We start from the raw sequence: 16802 nt of genomic DNA, 5'->3' as shown, positions 1-16802 counted from the left end.
GAGCTGTTAATATCCTTAGAGAAGCGTTATCCTCTTCCTTATAGGTAAGAGTAACCTGAAATTTTAAAAGAAAGACTACTAAGAAAGGTGAATAATGCTATAACCAATCAATAAACTGGGAAAACAGTTCTGAAAACACCACCTAGTTACTGTCCAGTTTTAAGAGGGTTTTCTTCTAAGCCAATTTTTTTTTTTTTTTTTTTTTTTTTTGATGTCATGCACAACCTGGGTACAAACTGACTGCATCACAGGAAAACTAAATTCTGCACTTGTACCTTGCCTCAATATGAGTAGAAATGTCTGTGATTTCTAATCAAGAACTCCATGGCCAAGCAAGGGCTGAATGTCTGTAATGGAGTAGGTATGGAAAAATTGGAAATAGCTTCCACTTAGTTATGCAGAGTGCCCTGGTCTGGGTAAACACTAATATTACCTAACAGTAATGTGGCCCTGACAAGCAACTCTTAAGTTCAGATGAATTCAGTTTTGTGCCACAAAAACTACACAATTAATCATTTTCTTAAATCATCCCTGACTCTACATGTATAACACAGACAGGTCATTGGTGTGAGATGCTCAAAGCAACATGGTTTCAAATACTTGCTCTCTATCACTGATAAAAGAATATAAAATCCAACTGCGTATGTCAGTGAAGTGAGCTTTTCCTCCCCCCGACCTAAGGGCAATTTTCTTAGTAGCTGAAGTGGCTGTTTCCTTTGGCATGGCTTCCAAAAGATTTTGTCTCATCAGCAGTGTAAATTTGCTCTAACTGCTGACTGTTACTTTTCACTATCTTAACTGATTCCTCTTCAATTGCACCTATTGATTGTAAAGTATCTGAGTATCTTACAGCAAAGGAAAGCTCTGGATCCCACTCAGCTTTGGGCTCTCTTCAGCCAAGCAGTACCACCTGAACCCACCCACCTTCCCTCCCCTTGAAACAGGGCAGATGCTGTAGTCAGACTATTTATTTATTTATTTATTTATTTATTTATTTTAACTGTAGAACTCAGTTAAGACTAGTGTCTGAAGTCTGATCTTAGGAACATTCCTGCTGGTATTAAAATGTGTCGTTTTTAAGCTTATGAGCACACTGAACATTTTGTAAATTTAGTCTACACAGTTTCCACTCTGGACAAGCATCCAGAAATACTACTGCAGAAGCATGCTCTAGAGTCAGCAGCTTCACGTGACCTAACAGATGGTGGACAATATGACAGCTAGTCTATTGACAGAGTGCGTTTCAGCACATATCCCATCTCACTAGACTGAACAATAAAGCATTATGCTCCAGTCTCCCACTGTTGAAACTTTCCTGCTTGTGCACAGTTTCCATCTGTATTCTTCCAAGCTGATATTAAGCAGTACTTGACTATTAACAGACAGATTAGTTAAAGACACAAGATGGATGTTACTGGGAAAAGCAGAAGAATAGAAAGAAACAGAATAAAAATATTGGTGTAGCTATTTGGTACCAGTAGCAGGCACATGCTTCTTGTCATAATTCCTTAGGAATTTAACATTTACAGGACTTATTTCAAAATTGTTTCTTTTGACAGAATATTCATGAAATGCATGTTTTCTTTTAGAGAATTGGAATGCTGTGATGGATTTCCCAGTACTAAAAACTACTGTAGTATACTTCAGCTGTGGGCTTTAATTTTCTGTAATTTGACGAACTCGGTTAATGAAGACCATGAATAAATATAAATAGATAAACCCCCCAAAAAAGGAAGAAACCATAAACACAGTAAGTCCAATGGCTAATAACATACTACCAACTTTTTAGTAATCTCGTTTTCCCTTTGTAAATTATTTAACAGTAAAGCCAATTACTATACAATTTATTTAGTGTTATTTGTACAAATCTTGTTTGTATTTGGTGTCACCAAGCATCTGATAACACAGGCTTGATAAGGTATCAATAAGGATGGATGCCTTACTCTATTTAGGGAGTTTGGATTCTCTCTGCACACCAGGGACAAAAAAAATTACTGCAAACAGAAGCTAGTGAGAAACTGGAAATAAAAACTGCATCCAAAGCGTACAGAAGTGAGTATTTTGCTTCAGGAATCACATCTGGAAAAACATTTTCTGCTAGTGCTTTTCATTTACTTAGGCAAGGCTTAACGATTATAGATTACAGTGGGGAATAAAGTGAATGGATTTTGAAAGGCCTTTCTTGAGTTGTGCTGAATGTGTTTGAAGGGCTCTCTCCTGCCTTAGGTGTTTTATCATAAGCTTAACAAAGAGATAGTATATATTGCCCTCCAAAAGAACAGATACAAAGTGGACATTAGTCCTCTGCTGCCAGTTAATTAAGGTAATACAACAGGATCAAGGGCCAATGAATCTCATTTGAGTAAAATACATTTACATTAAACAGAAGACATTCTAAAATTCACAAGTAAAAGTAAAGAGACAATGGCTGGCCAATGACGTCAGTTTGCAGGTATCATATCATCCTCTATTATATGCAAACTGTCCAAACAGCAAGTATGGGAAGTATAAATGATGGGCCGTAATTATGTTTATTTATAACACTGTACAGGGCTGCAATAACCCTTCTTTGGGAATAAAGAATATTTTATTTTATTCTTGCAGCTTGTTCCTGACTGCAGTTAGGTAGGTATGTCATTTTATTACTCATAACCGTAACATATAATAATGGATTATACATTTTGTCTACTCAATTTCACATTTGTATTAGAATGGAGCTCACTTTGCAGTGATTGTTATGTACACACAAAATATCTGAGTTGTGGAAAATGTGTGCACTGAACTCAAGTTCACTGAGGAGCTAAACAAAGCCTATGACAAATTCAGAATCTTAAGGTTAAGTAACTTCTGTGACTGTTTTATGTGCTATTTAGATAGTGAATTTAGTCTAGCTTTGTTTTATTTTGAGGATTTTGATGCACGTGGCACAGAAAAACCAAGTAAATGATACTGATTTTTCCTAACTTCTTACAGGCTGAAAAAATCAAATTTGTGTAATAAAACCTTCATTTTGCACACTGTTGGAAAAATGAAGTGTAATGTTGGCAGAGAAATGCTGTTTATACAGACAGATTATATCACTGTGTCTCAGTACACAGTCACTCCATAACAGCAACATAGTGTCATGATGTCCCACCCACTCTTCTCTACCATAACATTGTCAATCCCCAATACTCATCTGTTTGCCCTAATCATTCAGCAACATTAAAAACTAAACAAACAATTTTCCAAATTGTATCACAAGGAAAGAAAGCCACTGTTTTCCAACTCTAATTACAATCTAAAAAAAGATAGTGTTTTGCTATGTGTGTAAATTGCTGAACAAAGCTATGGATCAAGCTGCTGCTCAGTATACTTGCCACATTCAGAGAGATGCTGGCTTTCGAATGGACCTTATATGACATTATCAGTACCTGTCTAAGCAGATATTTTAAATGCTGACTGAGGGTTAAGTTTCTCAAACCCCTTTCTTGGGATATGTCCAGAGAAGCCGGGACTTGACTTAGAAGCAATTCTGAAAATTTCAGCACTAACCGAGCATTTCATGAGCTTGGAGGTATGTCTGCCTGGTATTTTGCAGGCAATGGGGAGCTCACTTTGACTGCAGTCTAAGTTGAACAGTTTACATGAACAGGACAGTTCTGAGTCCAAACCAGCGTATGGTATCTCACTTTGGGATGCATTAACTCAACAAACAAAATCAATTTAGTCACATTCACACAAACTCTCAGTAACTCAACTATTGGGTTAACAAACTCGCACCTGCTAGTAATTCCCAGACAGAAGTCAAAAATACAAAAGGGCATGGGATGAAATTCAGCAGGGAGAATTGCAAAGCAGCATGTGTAAGTGGTAATTAACTAAAAAAAAAAACAACAAACAAAAAAACACAACATACCTAAAATGGAAAAACTGAGAAAGATAACTTCACAAAACAAAAAGATTGGAGACTGTGGATCACAAGCTGAACAACACACTATTGCAAAAAGTGGGGTGTATACACAAACATATGGCTTATAAGAAGCAATTTTTCCTTTCTGCTCAGCTGTCTCAACAGCTTGGGCAATACCCTGGAGTCATAGATGAGCTAGAAACAGGTTACAGGAGAGTAAGGTGATCTAAATTATCTGGAAAACATGAAAGGCTAAGTGACTTAGGACACTTTAGCCTGAAGAGAGAGAATGAAGGAGAGACGCAGTAAGAGCTATCTTTTGCAAAAGGTTGTTTCAAGCAGAAGAGGGTCAGTTTACACAATTGGAGGAACTTCAAAACAGAGAAACCCTAGGCTGCCTGCAGGTCATGGAGCCTTTGTCCTTGGAGACTTCTAATAACCGGTTTGCCAAGCATTTGTCAGACTTGATATAACTGATTCTGCCCAGGTACATGGACTACATATCAACTCAAGGTCACCTTGAGCTCTGTGATTTTACAGAGGGCAGACAAAACCAGTCTGCTAAACACATCTCAGGCTAAATGTAGCCTCTCAAATCATTTCACTGGAAAAGAATTGGTCATTCATTTACTTGAACATGCTTTGGAAGATCACTACAACTACCTGTAATGTTCACTCAACCTATTAAGACAAAAAAAAATAAAAAAAAATAACTCTGGCAAATATTTCAAATGGGGAATTTTTTTTTTTTTAAATAGCATTATTCTGAAAGACCACAAAAGGTATACCTGACATCTTATAGATTCAAAGGAAAAACAAACATTTACTTTGAGAAAAAAATTAAAAAGTTACTGCAAAAAATTACTCATTCAACTCTCAAATGAACATAGAATTAAAATTAAAATCTGAAAGAGAATTCAAGCTTACTGCTTCACCAGTTTTTCCAGTGTTTCCTTGGTCTCCTTGTTCTCCCTGTTAAATGGAAAAAACAGATGATGCAGTTCATTAGTGAAGTAATTTCTTTCATATGTGTATATTAAAGTTCTTTGTCTTCCTCTATTTTCTAAATTACAGCTTCAAATTATAACTTTAAAAAATAAAATTAAGCAACCAGCAAAAAAATAAATAAATATTGCCATTGGCTAATTTTAATTTTATAAAAAGATGTAAGTTTTGTCCTACAGTATTTATAAGTTGCCCATAAAAATGAAAGCTGTGTATTAAGGGCTCACTAAACACATTAAGTCAGCAAATGCTGTAAACAAAAGATATAATTTTAATAGAAATCTTCTTCTTTGCAAATATAATTGCCTTCATTAATTTACAGTTGCTTCAGAAGTAAAAATGTTACTTGTGTAGTATATAACTTTTACTACTTTACAAAATATTCTATTAGGAAAATTAACATTTTAATTGTATTTTTAACAAATGCTTTTTTTTTTTTCTTCCAGAAATTCTGTATTCAAACTTGAAGGATTAAATGAATTAATTCTGTTCTTAATAATGCTGCCAGCCAAGTAGCATTTTGCTATGCATTTTACAGGTGAAAGCTGGGTGCGTATGTGGCATGAATTACCTGTCTTTGACTATAATCCTGGTGCCCTGATGAAAAGTGTTTTAAAGTGATTTGGGAATTGTTTGCTTAGATTGCCACACAGCATTGAGAAATTTTGCTACCACAAGCTCCTCTTTCGAATCGTAGCACTCCTCCTTTCCCTGCCTCCCCAAGTTCTGCCAGCACAGGAACTGCCCTTGGTCCCTTGATGCCCCCAGGTCCAGTACCCCTTAAATCTTCCTGCAGCTAAACCTCTCTTTATCAGGGGCTATCTTTTTACATATGTCTCTTAGACGTGCATAATTTTCTTTTCCAAAATGAATCTTGTGAGAAAGCAGAGTTACCAGTATGATATACATTTGTATTATATAAAAGCACGTATAACTCTCTTTCTTTCACTGGCACATCGCTGTACATTGGACTGTTTAAGTGTACACAGCTGATACTCCAAACACATGTTCATTCCATAAATAAAAGCAGCATTTACCTTTAAACCTTCTGGTCCAGGGTCACCTACATAACCTTTCTGTCCTGGCCTTCCCTAAAATAAATAGAAAGAAATATTAAAAATATTTAATGTCATCCTCATTTCTGTGTTTACTAGAATACATGTATTAAAAAGTGTACAGTTTAGTAAAATTTAATACCTCTGTTTGAAGTCAGTGTATTTATAAACTTAAGTCTGAAAGCACTATTAATTATTACAGCCCACATTAGCACAGAAAGCAGAATCTGTATTAACTCTCAGTTAACACTAAGAAAAAGTCACGATCCAAGAATCAAATACTTCATATTTCAATTTTAAAACCATATTAAGGAGACAAAAGATAAGGTCATGTTCTGTCCTGGCTAATTTCAGCAGAACAGGGAGTAACAGAACACAATTTGATCTTTAGAATTTAGGGACTGGTGTCATACATGTAACTGTCCTTCCTCAATGAGACAGTCACCTCGAATAGCTTTTCCTATGTTTACCAAATTAATTATTTTAAACCTCATTTCTCTCCACTATCATTTCTCTGCTAGTAGATCTGGGTGTTATGATACTCTGTCAATGACATAACATTACCTGAAAAAAATACAACAAGACCAATCTGAGCAGAAGGACATGAATTGAAGAGATCCTTGAGGAATTTTCAAAAATACATCCCTCCTTTTGTTGTGACAGAACCACAAAGGCATAAAAATTGAAATACTTTTCTCCTGAATTTTCAATTAGATGTTTATAGCTTATTATGTCTCACTTTTAAGAGGTTATTTTTATTTCAGGCAGTCTTTATTTCCTATACAATCTAAAACACGACCTATAAATTTGGTATATTAACAGCGTAGCCCTGTCTAGACAAACTTTTTCCATCAGCTCTGAGGCAAAAGCCTTGCTCCAAAAGTGAAGGTCCAATAGGCTGGAGTTGGCTCTTCAGCAAGCTGTTAATGAAACTGATGAAATGTGACAATTGGAGAAGGAAAATAAACACGTTTTAATGATTCAGCATTAAGAAAATGCAGATTTCTGCTAAAAGGAAATTATCAGCCATTAGACCATATGTTTGTTCCTGCAGACTTTTTTTTTTTTTTTTTTTTCCAATCAGACTGTGATGAGAGCTTTCCTTTCCATATTGGGTGTCCTGAGACAGAAGCGATCAAAGCAGCAGGCACCAAAGAAGTTCCTTCGAAAAAGATGTGATTTTTGCATTTGGCTCCTTTGCTCTGGCTTCTTTGTGCTTGTTTTTCAGAGCAGAATGTTAGCTTCTGGGCATCTCAGAAATTCTCTATTAATTATTTTAATAATATTAAAATGTTATTAACTTAGTAGGTTTTGTGACTTCTCATATTAATCCTATTTCTCTCCCATTCTCTCTGTGATTTCATGCCCGAATGACTTCATTTTGTTCTCCAAGTTCCAACAAGTCTCAGTGTGTTAGGAACAGGCTTTTGTTTTAGCAATGGATTAGCACATGACACATCCTGGAGTTGGGGAGAGGAGACCATGAAGACTTATTCTGAGAGATTCCAGTAAAGCAAGTCATGTCTTTCCACAGGGCTTAGCAAAGAACAAGCAACGTGCTTCTGCAGGTTCCTACATGCTCTTTTACTACTACGCTGCAAAGAATGTGAAGATCTCTGTGGTGAGCAGGCTGTAACACAGGAATGTTTTAAATGGAATTCCTAGAAAGAGAACTAGTGGCCACTATTTACCTAGATGATTTATTTCAGTCCGGTCAGACCTGAATTGCAGTTACAGCTTGTAAAGCTTTCTTGGCTGTACTGCCCCAATTACATACTAACTTTGAAGGACACATGGCAGATGCAAGTTGGTCAGAGAATGGAACAAGTGGATTTAACTGGTAAAGTCATTTGAAATGCACAGATTTGGCTCTCAGCAGGAATGCAATACAATTGTAAATTACACGTGGAGGAAATTACACAGAAGGTTAGGCTAGGGATGGCTGCTTTTCCACTTGCTAACCCCTAAGAAAATTACTCTTCCAGGGCAGTGTAGTCCCAAAGGAAATGTGTTTCCTAAAATATTAACTGAAAGTTCCTTTCAGGAAACAGCAACCACCTGTGCTTCTTCTCACCTCACAATGGGTTGAATACAGGCTTGGGTATTTGAATATAAATCTCTCTCATTATCACTCCATTCCCATTCTTCCTCCACAAGCTCCTCACATGCCCTCAGTCCTCAGGAAGACACAAGTGGCTTTCAGGAAATACTGCACCGGGAAGCGGGGTACTTCTGAGAGCACTTCCCCGGCCTTCAGGAAGAACTGCTCATCTAATGACTGTAAGATACCAGCTTCTGTTCTACACATCTCAGAAATATCAACTTGCAGCAACGTTTTACATTCTGGTTTATAACAATTGCCCCTCTTCAAAAGCATTTTCTGCTCCTATGATGAAGATAACAAAAAACGCTTTCACTAACAGCTGACTACAGACAACTACAGTGTTAACATTTGGATAGCTTTTGAGAAAGAGTTGATTACCAAGGTACTTAATAAACACAGGCATTTCTTTAATGTTGCATCTACTGAATTTTCACAGGACAAATAAACAAATGCTAAAAAAAACACAACATATTTTGATTTATAAGTATACATTTAAGAGAATGCAAGTATTTGACACTGGAGTAGAACAGGTCCTGTGACCAAATTCAGCTCAAAAATCCCTTTCAGCCAAACAGGCTGAACTCTGTGGAACCTGAGACATCCCAAGTAAGCAGGGAAGCATCCTCAGTTTTGACTCCAGCTGTTTGAGACATATGCGAATTCTTTCCAAACCTGGGACCTGGAGCACAGGTTCATATTCACCTTCTGCTCCAGTAGAGAATGATCTATTTTGCTGGCAGCACCTGTCAGGTGGGAACAGAGGTTTTTGGTGTCATGTACATTTTTTTTGTTTGTTTGTTTTTAAGTAAATGTTAGGAACAAGTGGGAATGATGGCTGGGAAGGGGAAATGAGGAGAAACTGTATTGCTGCCTGCTTGGTGCATGCCTAAACCTGACCTTGGGGCTGAACACTTTTACCTGAAAACTACACAGTCAGGAGATGATGAATTCCAGAAAAACTAGAAATTATCTCCATTACTGTTCAATAGAAAGCTGGAATAGTTTTCATAAAGATAATCAGAGGTTTAAAATATATAATCTACATGGATACTTTACTGAGTTCAGAGAAAACCAAAGAAAGTGAGGATAACAGCTGCTGAAAGGGGGAGTAAACTACTGATATCTGTACCTATATGTCTGTAGGACAGGAAATCAGGTCGTAGTGAGAAAAACAGGCGAAACTTTCTGTCTAAAAGGCCAGACATTAGAAAATGTGTCAGTAAAACAAGCAGAGCACTGAAGCAGATTGCCAGAGAGAATGAGGAATCCCCGACCCCTGGGGGCTGCAAATAATAAGTAAGAAACATCTGCCTAGAAAGGCAGAGCTGACAGCTGACAGTGCCTTGGGGCCCCAAGCATGGCTTGAGCAGTTCATTCAGGTCCCTCTTTGAGACCTCCCCTGCCTCCTTGGATACGTAATTAGTTCACTGAAGACAAACACAACACAGCTTTTACTGCATTTACTTTCAAACGTGTTTTAAACTTCCTTCAATGAACCTGGAAATTAAGCCTATGTAAATCAAATGAATGTAATCAATCGCAATCAAGCGAACATGACTTAGAAAGACGGATGTGTTCCAGAGTTAACTGATTAGGTCCCATTAAACTATGTATAATCGAACAACTTAATGACTGGGACTCTCTTCTCCAACAAGCATGCTGTCTGCGTTACAAGTGGGAGGGAAGAAGCAAGGACAAGCAGCATTCAGGGAGGCAGTGAGGAGAAACTGGCCTGGAATTGTGAAACAGCTCGAGCCAACAGAAGCCATAGAATCCAGGCGAGAACAGATGGGCCCCGGGATGAGGGGAAAACAGGCAGGGCTCCACAGCAAGCAAAATTCCCATTTCCCCTACCTCTCATTTCAGGAGGGAACATTAGCCAAGAAGCTACTCAAAAATGTCTGGAGACAGCAACCCAGGGGCCCACCACAGATCCACACATTCTTCTCTCAGCCGCTTGTAGTGAGAGAGAAACCACGGAACCATAAGACACGCCAACGGTATACACATTTCCCATTGAGAGAAATCAAAACCAAATTAATTTAGGTCAAACTGACCCAAAAGAGATTAAAAATATATTTCTGCTTGCTGGGCTACACAGAAAGTTTTCTTCTTAGGTCACTTTGACACCAGCTGATGGTGGCCAGTGCATGCACGGTGATGCAGAGAATGTGACCATTGGTGTCTGACTGCCCGTGAGTCACCCGCTGCTGCATCATCTTTCCCAATTGCCATAGCACAACATGGGAGATGCTGTCCAGCCACGAAGCCCTGCCCAAGGAAGAGATTCATAGCATGATGCAGCCAAAATAAAAATTTCCATGAGGCTTTTGGCAGAAGCTCAGGCAGATGAAACAATATTGAACTGAGTCACAAAGTGGTTTTTTTTTCTGTCTAAAAAAAAAAAAAAAGGTGTTATTTTAATGTTATTATTCATTTTACTTATTTCATGTGGCAAATAAGCTTTTTAATGTTATTTCTAACAGAAAGAAAATTCTCAGCTTTGACTAGCTAATGAACAGGAAAAATGACAGAGGTATATTCTCTCTAGAACTGGGGAGCAGTAGAAAAGACTGCACTTTTGATTTTGATTTTTTAAATAAGCTTAAAGTCCCCTAGAATGCTTAGATGCTAATAAATATTCCTAATTAATGGAACTGGTGAAGGTAAATTATCTTTTAAAATATATCAGCCCAAACAGCATTGACAATTTTCATCGTTAGTGTTCTCAGCAGTCTACCACATCAATTAGATAATGTTTTCTTAAAGCATCAGTCCCTTGTATCTCTCCCTGAGAGGTGAGTCTCATGCTTGGTTCTTCCTAGATTTTGATATTTCAGTCGATCAGCTGATTCGGGTTTACAGAATAGTTTATTCATGAGGTTGCATTTCAACACAGTCACTTCGCACAGTAAGCTTTTAAACCAGTACTTCTACTAAAAAAAAGTCTTCCATAACAAAATTACTTACTCTTGGGCCGACTCCTCCAATAGGTCCATCTGGTCCTACTTGTCCCTACAAGAAATCAGGACTTCAATAATCTTCATGCAAAGACTAGCTTAAAAAATAAATAAATCTGTAGACAACTGATTTTACTTATTATGTCACATTACGTTTGCTTCATATGCATACACATGGGTCTTTGAGTCTGACAGAAGCACTGTAAGAGAGACTAATCTGATTTCACTTAAATTCTTTAGCCAGAAAGCCATGCTGTATGTCACCACCAGAAGTGGCCAGAAAGGCCATTGAACTACTGATATCTTCCTTCACAGCAGTATCTTCATGATTCTGAGCAAGGGGAGACCCAGCAGCGATAGGTCAACCTCTCTGTCTGCCCAATATGATTACTTGTAGCAACATTTCACACTTCCTAACTACAAGAACAGTAGGAACATTCTTGCTCTTTTCCTCCACTTGGCTATGGTACAGCCACTAAGTTAGTCAAGCCATTTAGGCAGGGCTTATCCCCATCTTTTCTTGGGAATGGAGGGAGACTAGAGGGTCAGGCTTGTCAGGTGTATAGTAGAAGAAATGAGACACTGTGCCTGTGCTGCATAGTGCACTGATATAGCTATACATAATAAGGAACTCCAGTGTTAATTCTTCAGGGTTGACTCCTTATACACGTATATCAAAGCATGGATTTGTATCAGTGCCATACCAGGAGCTCATGCTGTTATTTAACAGTTATCTGATCATCCTGAATGCGTAAGATTTTCTCCAGCTTTTGGAGGAAGTGGTTTACAACCTTCTCAATTCCAAAAAAAATACATCGCAAAGGAATTAAGAAACACTATCTGCAGCTTCCTGGCTGCTAACTGAATGGATCATTTTGTGATTGCTAACTTTTAATCATTCAATATCTGTCATTAATGTCATAAGTAGCCTGCTTAGTTATGAAGACTGAAGACTTTAATCAGACTCGTTGATTAAATAATTTCTAATGTTAACTATTTTCAGCCTAACAGACATGAGTTCTCATTGTTATTGTGATGAATTAAGAATACCTAATAAACTTGTAATGTTGCCTTCCTTCCCCTTCAATTAATAAAGGTCTCAATGATCACTTAAATGTATCTAAGATATTGTCATTAAGTTCATATTTGCTATCTCTACACACACCCCTGCTGTCTGCCTGCTTACCAAAAAGATGCATACCAGACTCTGAACCCTTTGAGACTCCACTGAAATTACTTAAATTATGAAATGGATGCATGGCCCTGTAACACCACTGAAGTCTCTTTGCAACACCAGCGAAAATACAAAAAAAAAATAAAAATACTGAAATCTTGCATGACAACACCATAAATACTTAACCATTACTGTTTAGCCCCCCTCCTCCTCCTCTTCACATTTTACTTTAAACTATCTGTTGATCAAATAGGTTTTTTTGTTTGTTAGTTTTTTTTTTTTTTTTTTTTTTTTAATCTTACCTCAACTCCTTTGGGTCCCTGTGGCCCTGGAGGCCCTCGGTCACCCAGAAGTCCCTGAAAATCCGAACACACACACACACACACACACACACACACACACACACACACACACACACAGACAGACAGACAGACACAAAGAGTGAGATCTTACATCAACTAACAAACATATGCAAAACTGAGTAAGCAGACCTCCTTAAATACTACTGTCCATTTCTTAGGAAGCCAAGAGAATATGCAGAAGAATTTTATTATGTGCTGGAAAGCTGGGTATCTTACAAACTTCAACTATATTAATTTTTCTGAAATTATTATTTTGACTTTCTGGAAAGTAAATATTGGAGCTCTCAAATCAATAATTTCTCTTTTTGAGGACAATGCATGCCATCATATTAAGATCAGAGATCTATAAGAGTTGCATTGGTTCTGCTTTAATTTATGTAATCTTTAGTATAACATCTGATGACAACATTGCAATGGAAATGAACTAGAAAGTGAGTTTAAACTACCATCTTGTCCAAAACTACTTGTGATTTTCAGCCCTTACTTTTCTGTCAGAATTATATTCAGCTTCTCAAAGATGAAGGACCTTGGCCTCTGCCAACTCTGAGTTTTTACGACTGTTTACAGCAATGTTTTCAAAAGTTTGTTAAAATGAATTAGCAGTTAGCAGCGTGTAAAAAATCTCAGTCATCCAAATTACAAAGGTAGTAATTGGGTATAGCACTTGTTGACCAGGCATAGGACATTTTTTTTTTTTTAATATCTCTATACATCTGTGTAAACATATTATTAATGTTCTTGGAAGCAGGGATTAACAATATCAGATAAAGCAAGAAGAAAGACACTGATGATTAGCCTCTGAAGAAAGTCGTGGTGGGAAAGTTCCAAGTGTAAGCCTTATTAATTGCTTAATAATAAAGCTGAAGTCTAGACTGAAGATGCAGGCATTCATGCAGTAACAGTTTACTTAGCACACAAAGTAAAACAGAACAGAAAACTGAACAGGCCACCTCAAGGTCCATAGGCCACCATCATACTAGGAAAGACGAGGGTGAAGAGCTGTTGTTCGATGTACCACAGAAAACGTGACAGGAAGGTTTTTAGTAGCACATAAGCAATAGTTCTGTGTAGGTAGTCAAGAAATGGTCATTTTATTCTAATAGCAAAGCACAATAGGAGATATGATTTTCAGTATAATGTAGTCGCACCATGAAAATGTTAACAACACTGCTACTCTTGCACTGCACTAACTGGATCTGCAAAAAAGTCACAGACTGTACAACTGATATTAGGGCTAAACGAAATTTCCACCTCCCCTTTTAGGTTTCAGACAGCAAACAGAAATTGAAGGTAGTTATCAGACATGTGCCAAAGCGTCTGGAAAAAATCTGTGGAGTCAAACAGTGTATTCCATATTTCACATACATAGCTTTGCAGATGATCATCTCTTCCAAAAACAGTGGAACTCCTAATAGCCACTTGTATTAAGCATGCTATCCAAACAAACATAAGCGAGCAGGACTGAAGTTCTCAGCTACTTCCATGGTACAAATGCACATTACTGGAGAAACAACAGCTGTGGTCAACATATGCTGTCTTTTCCTCCCATTTTTCTCAGTTACAGAGCATAAATACTTATAACAACATACAAAACAAACTAAATTGTTTCAGAACTTCTCAAACTTTTTTTTTTTTCCCCTGTTAAATAAGCAGTGGATTGAGATCAAACACCTTCTAAAATATTGCTTCCAAACTGAGTAATGTGCTGTAGACCAGATGGTGTAATAAATCACTTGAACATTATTTTAGAGAGGTTATTTTTGCTGATTACAGCACCAATTTGGGGAAAAATCAATAATTCAGAAGTTCTACTGGTATTTAGAGATGGCCGATCATGCTTATAGAGCTTAAACTTTCCAGCAAGAAGCTGAATTTCTCCCACACCAACTACTAAGAAATAAAAGGTTACCCTGCTTTTTTTTTTTTAAATGAAAAATGGGTATTGCTTCTGAGGAAGCATAAACAAAACAAAACAGAAAAGAGCAGCATAGTGAAAACAGTTTTCTAAAAATAGAAAGATTGAGGATTTTTTTTTAAGCTGTAGTCAACACAAGACAGCTGGGAATCCTGAAAGACAAACACTTCTAGTGTGCAGATTTTCTCTTATTTTCTAGGAGCAATTTAAGAATTTTTCCAGTTATTCCATCTCAAATGTAAGCCATCAATTCTCCCTGATTAGAACACACTGTGTAAGCTATTTGTCTCTAAGAGCAAATGTGCAAGAGACCAGTGAATCCTACTCTGCTATGTAACTTTTGTCATTGGAATGCATAATCTTAAATAAACATTGTTGGCTACCTTTTTTTTTTTTTCCTTGTTGGAATTTGGATGAAAAACTAATAGATTGCTAAGATGTGTGTTAAATATTGACCCAATTCTATCAAAAACATCTAATTTAACATGTTGGATATAACATGGAAACATACAATCTCAATTATTGAAGAATCTGGGTAGCAGAGCAGGGATAAGGTCTCAGAGCATTCATGTATCAATGTGGCGGATTAAATCTGATTTGTAGCTCAAAAACTGTTGACTCTCTTCTATCTCCTTTAGATTCTGGACACAATCTATCACCAAATTTTTAAGTCCCTTGATATTTCATCATTCCCAGAAACACAAGACCAACTGCTACTGCAGTGGTCTGATAATCGCTCTTATAAAGAAGGCTGTTAACATTTCACATACAAAAAAGTTAGTAAAGCAATAAAACAGAATGAAAGTAAAAGTCTGCACCTGACTCTGGAAATGTATTTTAACTTCTCCCCATTTCTGCATCAAACTATTTTTCAGCCTTCCCACTAGCTTCATGTCTGGGTTATTTTGGGAGAAGGCTCTTGACACAGTTGACAGACATGAGATGCAGATAAGATTGGCCATGGCTCTGGCAACTGGATTATTTGAGATGTTCTCAAAAATGATCAATTTTGTCATGGAATGATTCTACTATTTTCCAGGCAAAACAAAGACTATATCATTAAGCCGTTTAAAGCTCCATGTTCTATATTGTCTTAAGCAACCTGCTGCAGAATTTCACAACTATGCTGATGAAAAATCTTCTCATCTGTTTATCAGATCTTCTCATCTGTTTATTTATGGACAATTCTAATGTTGTTCTTGGAGCAAGAATGGTTCATGTCCATGGTTCTGCATACTTCTTCTGCCTCCCCACAAATTCTGCCCTCTGCTTCACTTACAAAGCTCAGAAAGGCCCTTCGCTTTGGTAGGATAAACAAACTGTCTCAGAATACAGTAATCTGAGTAACCTTTTCGGCATCTATTCCCATTTGAGTCCTGGAATACAAATGCCCAGAACTCTGTGGACTACTTAGATAAAGCCTTCTCATGCTTTGTACAGTAGCATTAACATGACACCTTCCCTCCTGCATTCTAGAATTTCACTCATTTTTAACAGTCTTTTAATGCTTTCCTTTCAAGGAGATCTGGCAGTGGCTTTCCTTCTATTGCCAGCTGCAAAGCTCTAAGTTTACAGTAGGATTTATTGTTTTAATCCCTGCATGCATCAGTCTTAAGTAACAGAAGTAGGGTGAACTGGTGCAAAGTGCAGTTTTTAAGATTATCTAAAAGTGCTCAACTTCGTTTCATATACAAATTTAATACCAGCGCTCTTGTGCCCATTTATTAATGAAAATATTACTTAGGGATATTCCCTACTACTATATTAACTACTAAGTTAGGAACATTATTGGTCCTTTCAACAAGATGCAGTCTACCTTTAGGCACTATGCAATCATCTCCCCTTTGGGTTAATTTCTGACCCACCTGCATCTTTTGGTATTCATCTCTACCTCCTCCATTTTAGGAAAAAATAATGTGTTTTTACTCAAAGCTTCATTGAAACTTCTGTATGAATTTTTGCTAAGCTTGGTTTACAACATTAGTCTGCTAAGTAACGCTATATTATTTAACCTGGCATGTGATCTTTGTCCATTTTTCTGTAACCTTAGCTACTATTTCTATCAAAATTTGTTTAAAAAAATCATATTAGCTGAGATTTTAAAGGTCTGCATGCCTTTGACAAGGACTATTTTTAATACTTGTGATATATATGTTACTTCCTAGCTACACAGTGCTTTCTCCAAATTTCCTCGCACTTAACTTGCCATTACAAGCTTCCATCTAACACAGTAATTACCCTCATAACTGTGTGGACAGCATTAAACATTAACTTCCTCATACATACACCTGGGGCAAAGTATTTGTATTTTGACAGATTATCTTACCATAACACC

At 37.1% G+C, this 16802-nt stretch overlaps 1 protein-coding gene across 1 annotated transcript in view; it reads right to left on the bottom strand.

Annotated features, from left to right (window-relative positions):
• The window catches only part of COL24A1 (collagen type XXIV alpha 1 chain), a 134805-nt gene that overhangs the window by 56703 nt on the left and 61300 nt on the right, over positions 1 to 16802 (bottom strand). The window contains exons 21-24 of the mRNA XM_082765828.1: positions 12493 to 12546; positions 11027 to 11071; positions 5935 to 5988; positions 4820 to 4864 (exon numbers count right to left, since the gene is read on the bottom strand). Coding sequence (XP_082621954.1) covers positions 4820 to 4864; positions 5935 to 5988; positions 11027 to 11071; positions 12493 to 12546 — 198 coding nt within the window. The remainder of the gene's footprint in view (positions 1 to 4819; positions 4865 to 5934; positions 5989 to 11026; positions 11072 to 12492; positions 12547 to 16802) is intronic.

The sequence above is a fragment of the Aythya marila genome (assembly GCF_965140915.1).
Source record: "Aythya marila genome assembly, chromosome: 8".
Classification (NCBI taxonomy): domain Eukaryota; kingdom Metazoa; phylum Chordata; class Aves; order Anseriformes; family Anatidae; genus Aythya; species Aythya marila.
Note: the sequence above shows the minus strand (reverse complement) of the source record. Positions and strands in the feature narration are given on the sequence as shown.